The sequence below is a fragment of the Dryobates pubescens genome, chromosome 23 (genome assembly GCF_014839835.1).
Source record: "Dryobates pubescens isolate bDryPub1 chromosome 23, bDryPub1.pri, whole genome shotgun sequence".
Lineage (NCBI taxonomy): Eukaryota > Metazoa > Chordata > Aves > Piciformes > Picidae > Dryobates > Dryobates pubescens.
Genome location: NC_071634.1, coordinates 7,409,284 through 7,430,693, shown reverse-complemented (window position 1 = coordinate 7,430,693; position 21,410 = coordinate 7,409,284). Strand labels below are relative to the sequence as shown.

The 21,410-nt window shown below is 43.8% G+C and overlaps 1 protein-coding gene across 1 annotated transcript; it reads left to right on the top strand.

Moving 5' to 3' along the window:
* Positions 1-777: 777 nt before the first annotated feature.
* MSANTD1 (Myb/SANT DNA binding domain containing 1) lies at positions 778-18,335 on the top strand. The gene is made up of 3 exons (XM_009910080.2): positions 778-1,211; positions 11,189-11,473; positions 17,341-18,335. Exons 1-3 carry the CDS (start codon positions 958-960, stop codon positions 17,579-17,581), a joined length of 780 nt encoding a protein of 259 aa, XP_009908382.2. The 5' UTR covers positions 778-957; the 3' UTR covers positions 17,582-18,335.
* Positions 18,336-21,410: the final 3,075 nt, after the last annotated feature.

Sequence of the window (21,410 nt, the reverse complement as noted above, 5' to 3'; positions counted from 1 at the left end):
CAAAGGCAAATTCATCCTGACAGGGCTGCAGTGTGTGCTTATCAGCAGCAAAACATCTCGGGAAAAGGAGGAAATAATAATAATAAAAAAAAAGAAATAGAAACAAATTGCTTTATCTTGCAATTGTACAGACATTTCTCTCTCTATTTAAACACTTAAATACTGTTTTGTGCGTGTTCTCAGACCCAGATGCAGGCTCCTTTTTAATGAGCCTGCCTGCTTTAAACATTTATTAGCTCAGAGATGTATAGTTTTCATAAAGCTGGCTGAAGCTTTTTTTTCTTTACAGAATATCTTTGCAAAAATAAAATTTAAAGGCTTTTTTTTTTTTTTGTGGGGTGTGTGTGTGTGTGTGTACATGGCCTCAGTCCTTGCAACCTCCTAGAGAGTCTGTCAAGGCACAACTTAAAAGCTGGTTCAGGCGACCATGACCCCCTGCTAGCAGATTGTCTGCCTAAAAGGTAAGGGAGAGCTAAAAAAGAAGTAGAAACTTAAAAGTAGCTTCTGAAAGGCTGCATAGATCTTTTCTTTCTTTTTTTTCCCCCCCTTCTCCTCCTTCTTCTTCTTCTTCTTTTTTTTTTTGTGTGTGTTAAACCTAAAGTGTTTAAAAGCTTTAATATTGATGGCCTGTCAACTTTGTCCTGATTCTTTGGCTTTCAGTTAAAAGGTTTTTGTTGTTGTAGCTTATGCAGTTGCTCTGTTGCTATGGAAACGTGACATCAAAATGACGTTTCTCTGTTTAAAAGCTTTTAACTAAATTCCTGCCTGTCAGATGTAGGCCCCATTTTGTGCACTCAAGCTTCAAGCTGTTGCAAAAAGGTTTCATATGTTCTGTTGTCATTCAAATTCTTTATCCACATATGCATGTCTTGCACTACAGAAAAAAAAACCCTCAACTAAAAAACCTCAACCTATATTTAAGTGTCCTCTTTTAAAACCCTTTTAGGTCAGTCAGCAATGGCTGCAGCAGAAATTCCCAGTTACATTGTCTCTTCTCAGACTGAGAAACACAGGAGGGCCAGAAACTGGACTGATGCAGAGATGAGAGGTTTAATGCTGGTCTGGGAAGAATTTTTTGATGAGCTGAAACAAACTAAAAGGAATGCCAAAGTTTATGAGAAAATGGCTAACAAACTCTTTGAAATGACTGGAGAAATTCGCCACGGAGAGGAAATAAAGATAAAAATTACAAATATGACATTCCAGTACAGGTAAGCTTCAGTTCATTCTTTTTTTTCATTTTTGGTTTTATTTTGGTTTTTTTTTTTTTTTTAAAAGAGATTTATTTTATTTTTTTTTCAGCAGGGGCAACGCAGTTTGCTTTTTGCCTTTCAGAAAGAAGCCTCCTGGAAGAAATCTGTCGATAAAAGATTCAAGATTGTTCCTATCGCTTTTAAAATTCTCTCTTACCAGGGCTGTTACGTCATTGTTAATTTCCCCCCACCCTCCTTCTCCCCCCCCCCCCCCCCCCCCCCCCCCATCCCCCCCCCCCCCCTTCCCCATTTCATGTCAAAACTCCGGGGCAATTTTGTTTCTTTCTAATTAGCTGGTCTTGTTCTGGTGCAGAGGGCTGGAAATGTATTTAGTGGGGAAAGAGATTTATTTTCTCTCTCTTTTGCTGAAGGATCTGCTTGTCTCAGCCTGGCAAGCAGCTCCTTGCAGTGAAACTCCCTGCAGTTTGGAGTGGCCAGTGAATTGCAAGGCAAAGTTTAAAATACAGCCCCCCCCCCTCCCCAAAATCAACCAAAACAACCAAAACCCAACCCCCCCAAAAAAACCCAGAATAATGTTTGGGTTCGTCTTTTTTTTTCTGGGGGTGTAGGGGCTGATGCTGCTGGATTTTGGTCTTGTGAGCTTAAGGGTTACACTTCATGGAGCTAAGAATAATTGAATGTCTTATTACTGAGTGACACACATTGCTACAATTACAAGCAGCAGCAGCAGCAGCACTATGATATCTGCAGAGAGAGAATCAATGTGCACCGTCAATACTGCTCCAGAGGAGTCGGGGTGGGGGGAGGGTGGAGGTGTCTACAAGGATGATAAAGAACAGGCAGTGTCAGTCAGGAGGGGAAGTTGGCTTTAGAAAATGCCAGGCATTTGTGCCTTTGTTGTTTGCGGGGGGGAGGGGGGGAATAAAATAATTAGAACTTAACAGAAATATTTGCTTCCCCCCCTCTCTCTTTTTTTTCCCCCTCCCTCCTTCTCCCCTTCTATTTTTTGGTGTGTTTTTAATTATTATTCCCCCCCCCCCCCCCAATTTGTTTTAATTCTTAATCTCTGTGAGGCACCAACTGCCTCATAGTGGAAATCCTGAGCGGTGATTGTGCTGGTAATGCAAGAAAATCAACTATGTGATTCTTTTATTTAATCTCTCCTCAAAGCTTGTATTAATAATAAAAAAGGTTATTACAGCAGGCAACCATGTTAAAACTGCTGGCTTTTCTGTAAGGCACCCTTGCTGTATTTAATGCAGAGACTGCTCATCACACAGAAGAGTAGGGGAAATCCTGTCAACCCCTTAACTTTGAATGTCCTTCCACGTTTCTCTGAACCATCAGCATAATCGTTAACATCATTTCCCATAATATTTAACTGGGTGTTTTGTAGCAAATGCTGATGGCTCTAAAATATTTTCCTAACCCTGCTGCAATCCTTACCGTTTTGTTCACCCAGACAGAAAGCTGGAAGTCAGATACATTTCTGGCCAGGATCAGCCAGCAATTCTTACTGGGATGCAGATCTAGAAGTCAGGAGTTGTTGGCTGCCAGGCCTTTGCTTAGACTGCTAAATCTGCAGTCCTCCCTGCTGAGAAAATACCTCTGGTGGCACCCAGGTTTTACAGGTGTCTAGCAACACTGCACAATATTTAAGTGCCGTAATTGCCAATGGAATAGGTGATTTCTGTCAGCCTTTGTTCTACATTTTAAGTGTTGTCATCAATCAGACTGTCTCCGTTTTTCTAATGAAGGCTTTCTTTTTTAACTTTAAAGTTGCAACGAGGGGGAAGGGAAGAAAGAAAATCACTCACATGCACTGTGTGTGTGTGCGTGGCAGGGGGGGAACAGCTCTTTCAAATTCTTCTTCTGTTCCTGTGAACTTCTAAGATTGCTTCTGTTGCATGTTTTCAGGCTGCTTTTTGTGGTTTGCAGTCAAAAATTGCCTCTTGATGAAGAAGCTAATTTAGGAGAGTTAGAAAACTGCCTTGCACCGTCACGGAGCCGTTTCATTTTGTGCTCTTGCATGTGAAATGCATCTTGCTTATTGTTTGTTCTTATCCAAAGCACGTCTGCCCGCTCCTCTCTCAAAGAGAGAACAGGAGCAAACAAAAGCCAGCACTTACAGTCTCTAGTTTTCTGGGGGCATTTTGGGTGGTAGGTGAGGGTAGGAAAAATTTGTGATGGAACTGTCAATGATGCGAGCTGCCACCGACTGCTGGCTCTGCTGTGAGGCAGCTGAGTTTTAAGCTACATTTTGGTGCCTGCAGGATACTTGAGGTTGATGCTTCACCTTACTGTGTTTCTGGGCATCATTGCTGTACTGTGGCACAAAATGAAACAATAAAACCCAAAAAGACCTCAAACTCCCTCATTCTGAGAGTGGGAAAATGCTCTGCTTTGAGATGATGTATTTGTAATGATTACGTAGTGTTAGTAAGCATGACACAGGAGAACACAGCACCAGCAGCAGGAGTGAGTGGGGAAGGCATTCTGCACCCAGAGCAATTTCTTCCCAATACTTCAGAATCCTTTCCTTTTATTTTGTTTTGGTTTTGAGGCAAAATGAAATTTGCTTAAAATCACTTCTTGGGATCCTTCCCTTTTTTTGCACGCCACAAAGGCGCTATGGTCTCTAGTCTTTAATCCAGTTTATTTCTGACTAATATGCTATTGAAAGAGATCATATTATTATTATTATGTGCTACAATTTCATAGAGGAAAATAAAATTGCTGTCCCACAAATTGCTGTGCATCCATATTTACATGCATCTGTGTTGTTTGGAGGGGTTTCTAAAAGGAAGAGCAGCACTTGAATATTTCTACTAGGCACGTTAGCAAAGTTCAGTGCTACAAGTGTGAAACCAGCACAAAGTGCTATCACTGCCATGTCTGGTCTTGGGACGTCTCTTGAAACAGATAGTGATGATCTGAAACATTAAGGGATCGCCAGGAGAAAGCAGTGAATGCATTTATAATGGTGCCTTCCAGTTTGAGGATCTTACCACAGTTTAAGGTGCAGTTCTATAAACATTGTTTTGCTTGTTTTGCCATTACTCAGTGTGCAGAAGGAGTCAAAAGTCAGACAAACACACACATAGGTAAGGGAGGAGGTTTTCTTAGCCAGGAGTGCAGCTAATGGAGCTACCTGTGTGCTCATGATGGCACAGAGCTCAGGATGGGCCAAAGTCCTGGGTCTGGGTATGTTTGGATCCTGCATGGAATTTTGTGCTGCCACATAAAGTTGGTTCAGGTGTAGTTTGGTATTCACCCTGGTTCTGGGCACGTTTGGACCCTACATGGAATTTTGTACACTCAGATAAAGTTGGTTCCGCTGTAGTTTGGTGCATGTGAACATCTGTGACAAAAGCAGTCGAAGGGTGATCATACCCCATTCCTCTATACCTGAGATAAAACCATTTTTCAGGTGTTAAAGTGCTATCAGGCTAAGAAGTGGAAAGCTGCTTTTGTTAAGAGCAATGGAAAAGTTGGTGACTTGCTTGGAAAGAGGGCAATGAAGTATAAAGGAATTCTAGAGGTGTGTAAAAACCTACAGCACTATTATTCAGAACATAAGGCAGACTCTTCTTTTGCTGTAGCACGAGAAGTTATTTATTGGAGTTGCAGAGCAAGAAATGCAGAACTAGTTAAAGTCATAAATTTATGTAACACTACCTAATAAGCATGTGGAACTCATTACCACTGCAAATCATTGACACCAGGAGAGCAGTGGGTTGTTTTATTGTTATTATTTTCACTAAAGATAAGGTTTATTAAGTAAAAATGCAGACATAGTTTGTCCTCAAATTAGACAGAGTTAGATAAGGCAACAGCTTTCAGGATATTACTGGCTGTCGATGGAAAAGCAAGCAACTGTCTTTAAGGGTGAATTTGTCCATCAAAATAATTCTTGAAGCATTTAGCACTGACCTTTGTCAGAAGAGAGGCAGCTAGGCGATGGACTGATCTGGGAGCAGCCGCTGTGTTCCTCTGCATTCCTGTCGTCCAAATGCATTTGGAGGAAACTGTTCAGGGAAAAAATCTGCCATGACCTGAAGTAAGTCTTACTGGAGTCTCAGGATATTAAAGGATCATTTCATCCACCATGGAAATTGACTGGGTGGGAAATTCTGCACAGGAACATAGGTGCACTGGAGTAAAAGTCTTCTTTCAGGAATAGCTGTGAAATGTGAAATATCACTGTGGATAAACCAGCCACTAGGTTTTTACTGCTCATTTTTAAAGACACCTGTGTGGTGAGCTGCATGAACCTCTCTATTTATCTGTATTGGAGAGAGGAAAGGCTGAGTCAAGCCTGCTGGAATTCAAAGTTAAGCTTTCTGATGTGCTGGTCATCAAAAGTTTTGCTGAGATTAGCATGCCAGCTCTTGCAGTTCAGCCTATACTCTAAGGGAAGCTAAATTCTTTCTATTATGTTGGCTACTTGGGGCATTCAGCTCATATGAACCTATAATTAGTCCCTCCAAAAGAAAGCAGTGTCTTGTCACCACTTAATAAGCTGATCTCAATGTGTAACACCGCACTGAGGCTCTTGTAATAATAATATTGCCGCTGCCGTCATACACGCTGGCTTATGAAAAGGAAGCAGGGTCTGTGCAGCTTGCACGGTGGTTGACAGTTTTGACTGATTCCTTCTGGTGTTTAAAAATAAGAACTGTCTGAATGCAATTTTTTTTTTCCTCCCCCCAACTTTATTTTCAAAACCATCACCCTCCCCCAAAGCCTAGCAAACAGGATGCAGCTGTTGCTTTTTGATGTGAATCGCAGTCAATTAATGTTAATGATTGGTAAATGTGAATCAGTCTCATGATTTGAATGAAAGATTAGGCTAATTTCTTATTTTCATGTGTACATGATAGCAATTAAACACTGTGGCTTGTGTAATCCACTGCTGTACTCTACCACATTAAGCAACTGGAATAATTGACCTCTGCTGCAGCAACTGATCAAATAAAAGTGCAGCCAAATTACTGCAGAAAGTTGAATTTGAATATTTTACCGTCTTCCCCTTTAATTTTAATAATTCATAGCAGATGCACAACTTAGTGCTGTACTTTCATACATCTTCCCCCCTCCTTCCCCCTCCCCCCCAATGATTAGATCATGAACAGTTGCTATTTATTATTTATTTTGAGAGCTTTTCTAAGAAACCCCAGGAGATGGATCTTGTATCTGTTCCTTAAGGCAAGCAGTAATATCAAACACTGCAATAATAATCAAAAAGCAATAATACTTTGAGCAAGGCCTAAAAAAAAAACCCAACCAAACCAAGCCAAAATAAGGCAAGTTCTAGATGGCTTGCTTTATGTGGACTAAATAAGGATGAGTTGAAAAAGCTCTTTAATTTTATTTTAGAAGGTGGATTGATGGGCACAGAGAATAAAATCTGAGGAAAGTTCAATGGCAGCACAAATGACTCAGCTGCTCTCTCGGGTCATTCAGGGGAGCGTTTAGCCAGCTGGATCTCAGAGCCCGCTAATTTATTCACTCCTCTGCAGTAAGACAAGCAACCACCTTTCAAATTAACTGGGCTGAGAGGGGTTTTTCATGCTTCAGACATTTGTCCCCTGGAAACTCAACTTTGATCCCTGAAATTTTGGAGCGAGCTCTCACTTGCCTCTGCTCTCAGCTGGATTTTAATAGAGTTTCACAAACAGCAACAGGTCTTGATAAACTCAGCATGAATTCATTTTGCAGGCTCTGCTGACTTTCTCATTTACCCCTGTTTCTTACCTCATTTTTCTGTCTGGTTTGCTTACTCAGACAGCGATTTGCCCAATTTCAGTGTGTTGAATGTTTGGCTTCTCTGCCTCTGCTATTTCTGGACTTTTTCATCCCACCCTTACTATTGTCCTGCTCCTTTTCAATGTCTTTATTGTTCATTCAAACAAACAAAGCAAAACACGAGGAAACACACCAAGCAAACACAGCAACTTGACAGTTTGGATTTATCACCTGCTGTGATGAGTTACAGTAATGACTGACAGCAGTGAATCCATCTTTGCTTCAGATTTCTGTTCTGCCAGGCTTGTGCTTGCTTTGATGCAGGTAAAACCTTTCAACTGTGTTTGCTGGACTTTAGGCTTCTGGATAAAAGCATTTAAATACATCTGAATCTGGAAACTTGGTATTAATATTGTGAACTTAGCTATTTGGTTTGTTTCAAGCAGAAAACTAAACCATCACTACTATATCCTCAGCACAGAAAGGATGCAGACTGCATGAAGTGTGTCCAGATGAGGCCACAAAGATGATCAGGGAGCTGTAGCACCTCTGTTATGAGGACAGGCTGAGGAAGCTGGGGTTGTTTAGCCTGGGGAAGAGAAGTCCCCAGGGAGACCTTAGAGCATCCTTCCAGTACCTGAAGGGAGCTACAAGAAGGCTGCAGAGGGACTGCTTCCAACGGCCTGCAGTGACAGGACAAGGGGCAATGGTTTGAAATGAGAGTGGTGGAACACTGGAAGAGGTTACCCAGGGAGGTAGTTGAGGCTCCATCCTTGGACTTATTTAAGGTCAGGCTGGACAAGGCTCTGAGCAACCTGATCTAGTGGAGGGTGTTCCTGCTGACTGCAGGGAGTGTGGACTAGATGGCCTTTGGAGGTCCCTTCCAACCCAAACCACTCTGTGATTCTATCCAGTGAAGGTTCTTCCTCCTTACCTCCCCCTGCATCATTCCTGCTTCTTTTCCAAAGGACTGGCACTCCCTTCCCCCTTATCTTCTCATCTCTCTGTTTCATCCTTTTTACATGTGAGCCAGGCTCCATACAGGTAGATGGGTGATGTTGGTGGTGTTTTTAAGCTAACAAAGTTCTCTTGCCTGTCTCCTGGTAGTGATCCCTATAATTTTTTAGCCCAGAGCTATGGCAAGCAGGCAGAATTGGAAGAATTAGTACCCATGCAGTGCATTCAGAGCCAGCTAAATACTTGGGATTATATAGTTGCAACTCTACAGCTGTGTGAGCAGATAATAAATAACACAACATTTATTTACCTTCTTTAAAATCATGACAGTTCTGTCAAAAAATGGGGTCTAGCTACACAGCTGAGCTCAAACATAGAACCCAAGGTACTGTACTGACCTACTTGAGCAAAATGCCTACTCCTGAAAACTTCCCATAGAATCATAGAACGATTTAGGTTAGAAGGGACCTTTAAAGGTCATCTATTCCAACCCCCTTGCCATAGGCAGGGACACCTTCCACTAGGCCAGTTTGCTCAAGCTGGGATCTTGTACTCCAAATAAGACTACCAGCTGGGTAAAATACTGTCTGGATCTCTGAGCTCAAAGGTTAGTGATTAATGGCTTGTACTCTGCCTAGAGGCTCATGCCAAGTGGAGGACTGCAGGGGTTTATGCTGCCATATGCCCAATTTAATATCAACAACCAAAGGAGGAGGTGATGGAGTGCCTGCTCACTATTGGGCAGGTGATGCCAAACTGGGGGGCTGCTGCCTGCATGTACAAGGGCAAGGCTGCTATTCTGAGGGACCTAGCCAGGACTGAAGAGTTGGCTGACAGGGACCTCATGAAATTCAGCAAGGACCAATGACTGGGGACAGACTGGTTGAGCAGCAGCTCTGCTGCTAAACACAAGTCTGCCCCCCGGCAAGAGTCAGCACAGTAACAGCTCTGAGCTTTCCCCATCCTTTTTGGCACAGTGTTTTACAGTCCTCAAAGCTAAAATCATGTCTCATGAAGTCTTAATCATCCGCTGGACTTCGCTGTGCATGGCTGAGATGTGGTCTCAAGTGGCTTTTTACTGTCTCACCCGTGAGAACGAGCAGCCATGGCTGAATGCATTGCAGTGAGCAGCTGAGCACAGTAATCTTTCAAACCCCAGTGCTTCAATGTGTCAGGGATTTCAACATGGGCAAACAAATCAGGATCATTGAGTCCTTCAGTCAATCTAAGACCACCATGGACACTAAACCGTGTCCCCAAGTGCCATGCCTACGTGGGTTTTGAACATCTCTAGGGACAGTGACTCCACCACCTCTGTTCCAATGCCTGACCCTTCTGTGAAGAAATGTTTCCTAATATCCTACCTGAACCTTCCCTAGCACAATTGCAAGCCATTTCCTCTTATTCTGTCACCTGATACTAGGGAGAAGAGGCCACCATCAACTCACTCCAATCTCCTTTCAGGGAGCTGTGGAGAGCAGTGAGCTCTCCACTTAGTCTCCTCCAGGCTGAACAACCCCAGCTCCCTCAGCCCCTCTTCGTAAGACCTGTTCTCTAGACCCTTCACTGGCTTTGTTGCCCTTCTCTGGAAGGAAGGGGGAGTTGGCTAGCAGCTTGCTGTGATGCAATTGATACGTTTTTCATGCAGACAGCCTAAACAATTGCACTAAAAATAATCACTTCCAAGGGGTGGTCACTGTCAGCCCTGTGTTTAGCTGTTTGCTTGTTGTGCTGGATGCATATTCCTCTCTTTGTAGGTTGTGCTAGATAGCCTCTGACTATGAAATTGTAGCAGTAGGGTTGAGAAACATGTATGAAATCAAAATTTTGAATGCATAGAGGGCATAAAAGTCTGGATGGCTGTGGAGGCTTTGCTATGCAGGACCATGATGTGCATTTCTAAATAGCTGGAAAAGCTCATCAGACCTTGCAAGGGCAAGAGAAAAAAAAGAAGAAGAATCCTTAAATGGCTTTAAAATCTAAGCAAATCTTTCTGCCTTCTTTCCTCACTGGTGGATTTCCCCTTACCCTAGGCTGAGAGCTGCTTAAAAGGAAGAATTTCATGTTCTCACTTTTAAGTTTGGCACCATTTTTATTCTGTTTACATGTTGCTTAATTCTATTCTTTGTGGGACCAGTGTGGGCAGGAGGGTTTCTAAGGAGGAAAAACCTGAAAGGCTTCAAGAAAAGGGGGTGCACCAGGTGTCCAGGAGTAGGGGTTTATCATTTTTTACTGCAAATGGAAATCTCTTGTTAGCTGTGAGAATCAGACTTGGTTCAGCTTTTTGTGAATTTGAATGAAATCTGGTTTATGGAAATGGAGTGTTGGTCATTGGTCTTGCCTTTCCTGTTGTGTTCCTGAGCTGCATTTTGATTTAGGCTCGCAAGATCCCAACTGGGAAAGGCAAATGAGAAGAAAATTTGGGGCTGGAGTGTCTTTGATTCCTTGCTGCACCTCTGGTTTATATTTATTAGTAAAAGTAAATAAAATAACAACAGGCACCAAGGCAGAGAGCAGGGAACTTGGTGTTAGGGATGAATAATAGATCTCATAATGAGGTGCATGTGAAGGACAAGGTCATGGCTGGCAGTCCTCTTGTTTTTCTGTGCACACTGTTTATAATTATTAACTGGGTTTGATGTTGGTTTTATTGTTGTTGGTTGTTTTTTGTAGATTAATGAAATTCTGTACTTTTTCCTACACTACTTATTCTGTAACAAAAGATGCAGGCATCTACGTCTCATGGTTGCTACTAAGAGGTTCACCTAGGCAGTTCAGAGCTTTTGTGCAGTATTAGGAAAAGGCTATGGATGATATTTATAGCCACTTGTTGAATTCATCATGGAAAATATTCATTCTTCAAAGCATGAAAGGATAGAGCTGCCCACAGTTTGGTAAAGGCTGTGGTGTGTTGCCTGCTCTAGTTGCCAGGGTCTGGTTAGGGTGGCACTCTGTAAGGGGTGGAAAAATGATGCTACAAGCAACACGGTGCTGTTTCCATTTGAAGTTGTGGTGTTCTTTGTATCAAATTTAACTTGGTGGTTTGCATGCAGCGTTCAATCACAGATCAAAACTAGCCAAAGGAAAGGGAAGAGTTCACTGGAGATTAAAATACCATTTTAAAAAAAAGGGTCTAATTTTGTTCTCATTAAAAAGCATTCAGTTCAACTCCTACGTGTGACCAGAACAAATGTTTGGAGGTAGAAGATCCATCTGAGAAGTACTTTTCTAGGCAAACAAGCTCTGATGTTGGATGCCTTTTCTTACAGGAAATTAAAATGCATGACAGACAGCGAAACTCTTGCACCTGACTGGCCTTACTACAAAACCATTGACAGGATCTTATCCAAAGTGACAGACCACAGCGATGTGAAAATGCACGAAAATCAGCAGCCAGGCCCTTCTACGTCCCAGACAGAGGCCTCTCAGTCTCCATCAACCAAGTCTACACCTCTCTATTTGCCATACAACCAGTTTACATATGAAGGAAGGGAAGAGTGCTTTGAAGATGAACATTCAGAGAGCTCATCAAGCTTACTTTCTTACAAGCTGAGGTAATGTCTGGTTTACCCCTTTCTTGTGTTTCACAGAGTGAACCAGATCTGCCGGCTGATGCTGACACCCTTTTGCATCTTTTGCTAACAGCAGTTGTGTCTTCTGAGTAAATCAAAGATTCACAGAATGGTTTAAGCTGGAAGGGATCTTAAAGATCATCCAGTGCCAATCCACTGCCACAGGCAGGGACACCTCCCACTAGCCCAGGTTGCTCCTCATCCAGCCTGGCCTTGAACACCTCCGGGGAAGGGGCATCCACAGCCTCCCTGGGCAACCTGTTCCAGTGTCTCACCACCCTCACTGGAAAGAATTTCCTCCTAATCTCCAATCTAAATCTCCCCTCCTCAAGCCCAGTGCCATTGCCCTTCATCCTGTCACTACATGTCTTTTTCAAAGGTCCCTCCTCAGCTCTCCTGCAGCCCCCTTCAGGTACTGGAAGGCTGCTCTAAGGTCTCCCTGGAGCCTTCTCTGAACGTCCTCAACTCTCTCAGCCTGTCTTCATGGGAGGTTCTCCAGCCCTCTCACCATCTTTGTGGCCTCCTCTGGACTTGCTTCAACAGCTTGATGTCCTTCTTGTGTTGGGGGCTTCAAAAGTGGATGCAGTGTTCCAGGTGGGGTCTCAGCAGAGTAGAGGGGGTTTCCACAAATGAGAGCTGTTCCCCCATCTCAGCCACTTTGCTGGATTAGGGATTTTTCTCTGTGAAAAGCTGGAAGGGAGTAGGGGGACTGGGCAAAAAGTTGTATGATATTGCCAAACCTCAGCATGCATGTCAGCACTCACATGAGGTAGGGTGTTTGTGACAGGACTATAAGCATGTTCCAAAGGGTCCTGCAGTGCAATTCGAGATGTAACATAATGCTTAGATGAGTTTTTGGCTTGCTCTAGTTTTGCTTTTGGTGTGAGTCTGAAATTTCTCTGGCTTCAGCTGTTATTAAAATGGCAAAAAGATGCATGCAAGATGTATCTGTGGACACTGAAATGCTGCTTGTGTATTTGGTAAGGACATTGTAAGACTTTAACTACAATTGAGAGTGTCACTTTGTCAGAGTAAGTGCTGGTTAGAGAATGCAAGCATCTGTTTCTGTTTGTGATAGGACTGAGGCTCTCTGGAAGGCAGCATTTTAACAAAAGGCAGGGTTTTATCCTAGATACAGACTTTGGACTCTGCTGGTCTCATTTTTCATCCAGAGTGGTGTGAAATAAGAGTTGATTACAGTTTTCTGGTTGGGGAGGGGGGAGGGAGTTGATCCCAGAGATCCTTATCATGTGTCTGTGAGGCTTTAACTATAGCAGTGAAATTATCCGTCAGTCATGCAACTGAGAAGCCGTTGAGCTGGAAGAAGAACCAACCTAACAAGTTTGGGTCATTGTTTGCAGACCTACCCTTGGATGAATAAAACCAGGGTAAATTCATCCAGTCATTCAGGCAGAATAGCTCCTGAGTAGATGATTAGTTTGTGAAACTTTTTTTCCCTTTTTGGCAACTGAGTTGTTGTTAGGATGTATGAACCTTGAAGTGTAGCTCCCTTTTGGTTCATGAGCAACAAGTATTTTTCATTCTAGTTCATTGTAAGTGGTTGATATTCCTGCTACTCCTCTTGATTTTAGGAGTAGCAAACTCCAAGACCATGGTTCTGTTTGGGTGGGGTTTTTTGGGTGTGGGGTTTTTTTTTTTTGTCTTTGCTTTTCCTGATTCTTTTTTCCCAATTCACAATTTGATTTCCAATGATGCTATTTAATACTTAATTGGAAAGTCACTTTCCCCCAATCACAAAGTGTAGTTTATTCCCTGAACTATTTGCTATTATCAGACTTACACAAATAATTCCAGATGTTAAGTTTCTTCAGCTTACTGACAACTACAGGACAAGACAGGCTTTGAACACCAGGCAGGATGGAGGACACCACACCAGGTTTCATCACAGAGTGTAGCCAAGCCATCATAGAAGTTGAGCTCATCAACCACAAATGTTTATCTGTTGTGCTTACAGTTTGCTGGTGGTCTCCACCTCTCAATGTGGATGCTTTCATTTACAGCTAAACTGAACTGAAGCTCCTCTGACTGAATTATTTCCATAGTGATTTAAGATCTGGAGAATGCAGGCCAGAATGCATTGTAGCCAGCTTCAGGTTCAGTGTTTCTTTCACATTGTCCAAGATAATTACTTAACCCATTTTAGTAAAAAACATTTTAGAATAGAGTAGAATAGACCAGACCAGGTTGGAAGAGACCTTCGAGATCATTGCATCCAACCCATCATCCAACACCATCTAATCAACCAAACCATGGCACCAAGCACCCCATCAAGTCTCCTCCAATGATGGTGACTCCACTACCTCCCTGGGCAGCCCATTCCAATGGGCAATAACTCTCTCTATGAAGATTTTCTTGTAACATCCAGTCTAAATCTCCCCTGGTGCAGCTTGAGACTGTGTCCTCTTGTTCTGGTGCTGGTTGCCTGCGAGAAGAGACCAGCCCTCACCTGTCTACAACCTCCCTTCAGGTAGTTGTAGACAGCAATAAGGTCTCCCCTGAGCCTCCTCTTCTCCAGGCTAAGCAACCCCAGCTCCCTCAGCCTCTCCTCACAGGGCTGTGCTCCAAACCCCTCCCCAGCTTTGTTGCCCTTCTCTGGACACGTTCCAGCAAGTCAACTTCTTTACTTGGCCAGTTTAGAAGCTGCAGATGATTTTAATCTAACCCTTCATGGCACAGGCTGGCCTTCAACTGGCTGCCAGTAATGACACTTGGTCCTTGCAGTAAGTCAGGCTGTGGTGCTACTGTCGCCTGCTGAGGATGGCTGTGCCATGGTTTAATGGCCATGGTAGTGCTGGGTTGATGGTTGGGTGTGATGATCTTAAAGATTCTTTCCAACCAAAACGATTCTATGACTCTTGGAAATCCAGTCTTGATCACTGAAAAACAGAAACATTTCAATTGGAAAAGATCTTGAAGACGATTGAGTCCAACAATCTGATACATTCAGAAGATGGAGAGTTCACTTTTACCTGCAAGGATCTATTCCATCAATTAATCTCTTGCTTAAACCAGAGTCTTGCATCTAATGTTAGTAATAGAGAATTAAACTTTCAGATGTTGCTTCTCCTTAGCTATCTTTTCAGTCTATTGGAGACACTTTCAGTATTATTCACTTTTTGCCTCAAGGTAGTTGTGTACCATGATCACACCATATTTGATATTCTTTATTTTTAGGTGTAGATTAAATCATTTGGTACCAGAGGTTTACAGATCAAGAAAGATTAAGAATTGGTTCCATGAATTATCTAGGACATGGATAATTTAATAGAAGTGCATTAACAGCTGGTGAGGATGCTAGGTCAGGAAATAAGAGTTTTGGCAGACCCTTTAATCCCTCTACAATGATGCCATGGCTATTTAAAATCTGAATGGGCAGCACCTACAAGGAAGATTGAGCTTTAGGCTATGCACATGATGTAGTGCATCTTAACTCATCATACAGACTTCTGATCAGAGCAAGATGCTCTGCCCAGGCTCCAAGCCATTTCTGTGGTTCTTGCCTACAGCATTTGGCTGTATTTGAATGAGCTAGTTTACCAGAAGATCCAGACTGCCTCATCCTCAGACTTCCAATTCTGAAGATCTTTGTGCCATCTTTAATATTAACATCTCTTATTTCCAGGTCATTGCTAATTATTTTCTATACAGACATGGGTTATGGACCTCTACTCAGATTTGTACTTGGCTAAAAGCAGGCACAAACAAACCAGAAACAACTGTTGAAAGACAGAAATTCCTGAAACTGATGTACTGGAGTCCTGTTTGCCATGAAGCAGTCAGAAAGGAACAATTGTTTTTATGGTTTTGGAGAGGTCTTACAATAGCTACTTTCTAGTACTGTATGGGGAAGAGGATAGGGATCCATCAAGTTATTACTATATAAATCCTCTGTGAAGACAAGTTGCAGTTTGAAAGGTGACTTTGGCTAAACCAATAGCATCAGTTCAGAAAGTTTCTTGCTCTGCCTAGCAGAAAGCCTTCTTTGTGAATGTGAATGCAGTGAGGAGAACCCTGGGCTCACAGACTCAGTGTTGTCCTTAGACTGCTGTAGACCTTTTCCACTTGCTTGGTCTCTTTGAGAACTACATTTCAAACCATCCTGGCCCTTAGAGTTAATAGGGGCAAACGGAATCTGGTGTCAGCCAAGACCCATTCTTGCAGGATTGTTTGGCTGTGATAATCTCAGTGATCAGCTATGATTCTATGAAATTAAAGTTTAAACTCTTAGACAGTCTGAAAGCCAGTGCTCTTTGTTCACCATGCTAGTGTATACATATAAAGGAAGATTGTTCTTTCCTACCTGTGTGCAGAGGGACAGCACCTTCAATTGACTGAACACCTCTCAGTTTCTCTCAAGACCAATTCCAACTCTTTTTTCCTCTAAGATGGTAATAGCATTTACTTTAATCCACTTGATGCTTTTGATACACCTCACCCTTTTTGGGTCACTGCACTCTCAAATGTCAAGGGGCTTCTGTCTTTTTTGTTGTATTTGCATTAAGCTTTTCAGGTGCTTAGGATTGTTTATTTCTCTTGCTGAGAGATCTGAATGTCACAGGCACTGTTGCACAAAGCCTGTCAAGTAGGATAAGAACATGAATGAAATTATGATACAAATCTGCTACAGCTGAGCAACCTCCCTCCCTACTCTCCTTCTTCACGTTACTAAAACCACATTCCTCAAGAGTTCAGGTTATCCTTACTCAAGGATGGCCTGAAAACTGCAAGGTGCTGACATGGCATGCCGCTCACAACCCTGCTGTCTCATCTCTGTATTTCACCCAGAAAGGACACTGTGCTCGGCAGAACGCCGCTGAGATTGCTGTTTGTGTGAAGGCACTTCAAGACCCATCATCAGATCACTTTGATGTTGAGGACTCCAGTCTGGAGTTACAAAGTGTGAATGAATATGGGGGCTATCTCTTTAAGATAGAAAAGAAGTTATCCATGTGGGAAGTGGAGGTTTATAAGCTGTGGAGTACACTTACACACTTGCTTCTCCTCGCCTGTCTTCCTCTTTGACAATTCTGTATGCTTTTTTTTCTTGGGTTACAGGTTAGACAGCTCAAGGTAGGATGGCCAGGTGAACCATACACCTTGAGAGCACTGTCTGTTGCTCTGCTTCCAAACCAGAATCTCAGCACAGCATCATTTTGGTTGGAAAGGGCCTTTAAGATCATCAATGATGCAGCAGCAATTCTTAAATTATTCCCCAGACTGCACATGTTCTACAGATCTCAGATGAGGATAAATGCTAGTCTGACTTTTACACCCTGAGAGAACTTGGAGGCATTCTGCTAGAGGAATGTAGAGAGCACTGAGGTCTCCCCTCAGCCCCCTTCTCTCCAGACTAAGCAACCCCAGCTCTCTCAGCTGCTCCTTGCTAGACCTGTTCTCCAGACTCTTCACTGACTTTGTTGCCCTTCTCTGGACCTGCTCCAGCACCTCGATGCCTTTCTTGTGGAGAGGGCCCCTATCTGAGCACAGTTAATAAATGCAATATGTAAGAATGTCAAGATTAAAGAAGAGAGAGAGAGAGAGATGATGCCTGGCATTCTGCAGGGAAACAGTGTATGAAAAATAATGAGATTTAAACACCTCTTCTCCCCACCCCCCTCCCCCCCCCAGTCTGTAACACCATGCAGTAATACAGTACATAGTTATGTTTTGGCATAACCTTGAGAGGGAATTTGTCAGAGAACACAGAGGGGTTTGAAAATGACTAGGTTATAGGTTGACCAAGAATGTAGCATAGAATTTTAGGGGTGTGCATATCTATAGGTTTTTATAAAGATGAGCTTAATTGTTAACAAATATTTACATTTCAGAGCTGAAGAAAGACCATTTAAGAAGAGAAAAATGCAAAGCTGCAGTTTCCAAAAGAAGAAGCTCAAATTAATGGAGGCTATGCTGGAAGAACAGAAGAAGTTGAGTAGAGCTATGGAAGAAACCTGCAGAGAAGTACGCAGGATTCTGGATCAACAAAACATCATTCAGGTTCAGAGCTTGCAGTTACAGGAGAGAATGATGAATCTACTGGAGAAAATGATCTCCAAATCCAATGTGTAGTTTCTTTTGTGAATGCCCTTGAGATTACCATTGATATTATAGGTATCCCCTTACTGCACACCATACGTGTGTCTGTTGCCCCATTCCCAGGTTTTCCATGGAAACTCCAGCCCTAGTGTAACCTTAGGTAAGCCAAGAGAACAGGTCATGCAGTGTGAGAGCTATCCAGTGTGATAACATTAGTGCAATATATGCCAAGTTGAATTATTTTTGTATGGAAAGGTTAAGGGATGAGTAGCTCTGGGAACTTCAGTACTATTCCTGCCTCGGTCAGGTGTTGTTTTACAAGCGGTGGTGGTGCGCATTGCTTCACCGCCAGGACTCTGGCAGAACCTGCTGCAGGAGAAGGAAAGAGCACGTTGCTAAACGTGGTGATTGCATCTTGACTTTGCTGAGGGTTAAACCCTGTTTTGAGACGTGCACCCTGATTGTAGAAGTGAAATATGGTTCTTGTGAAGAGCTAGATGGGACCGTGAGCTCCATCATTTAAAACTCCATGCCTGGTATGAATAGTACTCTAAAGGATTAGGGTAAAAATAGTCTATTCAAATACACTTTTGATATGAAAAGAATCCCCCTCCCCCCCCGACCACCTTACTATATACTGAATACTAAAATGTATAGAAGATACTTGAAGTTGCTTTTGATATTAAATGTTTAATTTTTTTCATTATTAACTGGAATCTGTCGACTTTAATGAACAACCAGCAGTGAAATCTCTCATTTATTCTCTATCACAGAAGAAGAATATTGTACTGTGTGTATATACATATATAGATATATATATATATAATCTATCAAATGAAATAAAGAAAAAGAAGAAACTTACTTCTTAGTGTTGGGCACATAGCATGCTTTGGGACAGGGGAAAATCCTGGGGCTTGTAACAGTTGGAGGTTTTTAATTGCTAATTGCAGTGCAAATATCTCCTGTACTGATGCCCAGAATATAGAGATGGAAGCCACGGAGAACATTTAACCTCCCTCCAGCAGCGTTTGCTGGTGCCACAGCTTCGGTGTGGAATTAGAGGTTTCGAGATGTGGTCTGGAGGGCAGATCAGCGCTGAGGGACCACAAGAGGGAGCCGGAGGCTTAAAGGTTTGTATTGAAGTGGTGAAGATGAGGTCCCAGCAAGGGTTTGGTTCTGCGGTGAAATGTGACGTTGAAATAACCTCTCGCTGCGTTTCCTAGATGCTGCTTCTCTTCTCATTCTCCTTGAAAAACGCTTCTCTGCTCTTTTCACTGTGTTTGCAAGGCTGAAGGTTGGATTCAGAAGCCGAAATGTAGGAAGTATAAAATCAATATTCACACCAGCAACTCAAGCCATTTTCCATTCCAACTGTTAAACAATGTCCCCTCTTGAAAGTTTGCTTTTGAAAGTGTTTACATTTTCCTATATAATTTAACATAGTGTTGCCCAAGCTGATGTCAACTAAGGCATTTTAAGACCCAGACCCAACCAATTAATCTGTAATTATACTTCGTGAGCAGAATGAGGGTTATACTCCCCAAGCAAATTAGCCATATGTGGAAATATTTCTCAGAAGATCCTGCAGGTATGAACATTAAGAATGATTAGGTATGGAAATGTGGCCCATTCCTACAGAGTTTAATTCATGATAACGAGACAATGCAAATGGGGTAGAAGATTGAACCTGCAGAAAATGGAGGCTGCTGAAGAATAAATGAAGTTAACTTCCCTTCACTCCACCTTTACTACAGTGGGTGACTGGGAAAATGGCAAATGTCTGGTTTGACTGCAAAGATAGGTTGCAGCTGACAGGCTGAACATGAGCCAGCAGTGTGCCCAGGCTGCCAAGAAGGCCAATGGCATCCTGGCCTGTATCAGGAACAGTGTGGTCAGCAGGAGCAGGGAGGTTGTTCTGCCCTGTACACAGCACTGGTTGGGCCACACCTTGAGTACTGTGTCCAGTTCTGGTCCCCTCAGTTTAGGAAAGATGTTGAGTTGCTGGAAGGTGTCCAGAGAAGGGCAACAAAGCTGGGGAAGGGTTCGGAGCACAGCCCTATGAGGAGAGGCTGAGGGAGCTGGGGTTGCTTAGCCTGGAGAAGAGGAGGCTCAGGGGAGACCTTATTGCTGTCTACAACTACCTGAAAGGAGGTTGTAGACAGGTGGGGGCTGGTCTCTCTCCCAGCTGACCAGCACCAGAACAAGAGGACACAGTCTCAAGCTGTGCCAGGGGAGGTTTAGGCTGCATGCTGGGAAGAAATTCTTCCTAGAGAGAGTGATTGGCCATTGGAATGGGCTGCCCAGGGAGGTGGTGGAGTTGCCATCGTTGGGGGGGTTTAGGACTTGATGGGGTGCGTGGTGCCATGGTTTAGTTGATTAGATGGTGTTGGATGATGGGTTGGACACGATCTCGACGGTCTCTTCCAACCTGGTCTGGTCTATTCTATCATATTTAACAAAAGTGAAATTGTAAATATGTGTAAATGGAACTAGTCCTGTCTGAAAGAGGATCATGAAACTTTGTTAGATCTCTGCCTGCAGCCCTACCGGGGAAAGCAGGACTGCTTCCGATGTCACACAATCACAGAATGGTAGGGGTTGGAAGGGACTTAAAGAGATCATCAAGGCTAACCCCGCTGCCAGAGCAGGATCACCCAGGGCAGGTCACACAGGAACACATCCAGGTGAGTTTTGAATGTCTCCAGAGGAGGAGATTCTACCTCTCTGGGCAGCCTACTCCAGCACCCGCACAGTGGAAATTGTTCTCCTTATGTTTTCATGGAACCTCCTCTGCTCCAGCTTGCATCCGCTGCCCCGCGTTCTATCCTTGGACATCACTGAGCAGAGCCTCCCTCCACCAGTCTATCTCCCTCTCACCCTCCCTTACAGTCCTCAGCCTTTTGACCTCCTCCTGCAGCTCAGCCAGCAGGCTCAGCGGATCATTTCCCTCTCGCAGCGAGTGCAAGGGTTGCCTCTGCAGTCCTCCCTTGCAAGTGCAAGGCTTGGGCACTCCCTGCAGCCAGAGACCTGCACAGCTACCTGCTGACGAGGGACCACTGCCGGGGTCGCTACATAGCTTTTGCTAGCAGCTTTTGCCCGGGTTGCAGCCATTGCTTTCCTGCCCATGTGAGTAACCAGGCAGGCTGCCACGGATGGCTCCCCACAGCCCCTCCTGGGCGGCCCTGATGGGTGTGCAGGGGAACCCTCCGCTCCTGAGGCAGTTTAAGAGCCTCCTGAGGCTGTGTCCTCGCCTTGCCCCCTGCTCTTGTGAGAGCAGCTGGCTCGGTGAGGGGCTTGCTCTGCTCCCCGCCCCGGTGAGGGGCTTGCTCTGCTCCCCGCGGGCATCCCGGCTCGGTGAGGGGCTTGCTTCACTCTCCAGGTGTATCCTGGCTCGGTGAGGGGCTTGCTCTGCTCCCCGCCCCGGTGAGGGGCTTGCTCTGCTCCCCGCGGGCATCCCGGCTCGGTGAGGGGCGTGCTTCACTCTCCAGGTGTATCCTGGCTCGGTGAGGGGCTTGCTCCACTCACCACAGGTATTCCAGCTTGGCGAGGGGCTTGCTCCACTCCCCTTTGCGAATAAAAAGACCTTGTCCACCAGGCACTGCCAAACAGCAGTGGGGATGGTTTAGCTACAGAGGCTGGTCTCTGCCCCGATGGCTTCCAGAAGTGTGATCAACAAATCAAATGTAGCACAGGAAAACAAATTCCTTATTTCCAGGGCTGTAATGGGGTCGGCACAGTATGGTGTCACTGCCACTGAATGAAGGGCCTGTGTTGCACATCCACACAGATGGTGCAAATGGAAAAAATAAATAGGGAAGGAAATAGACTGCCTGGAGGCAGGTGACTTTGTAAGTGATGTGAA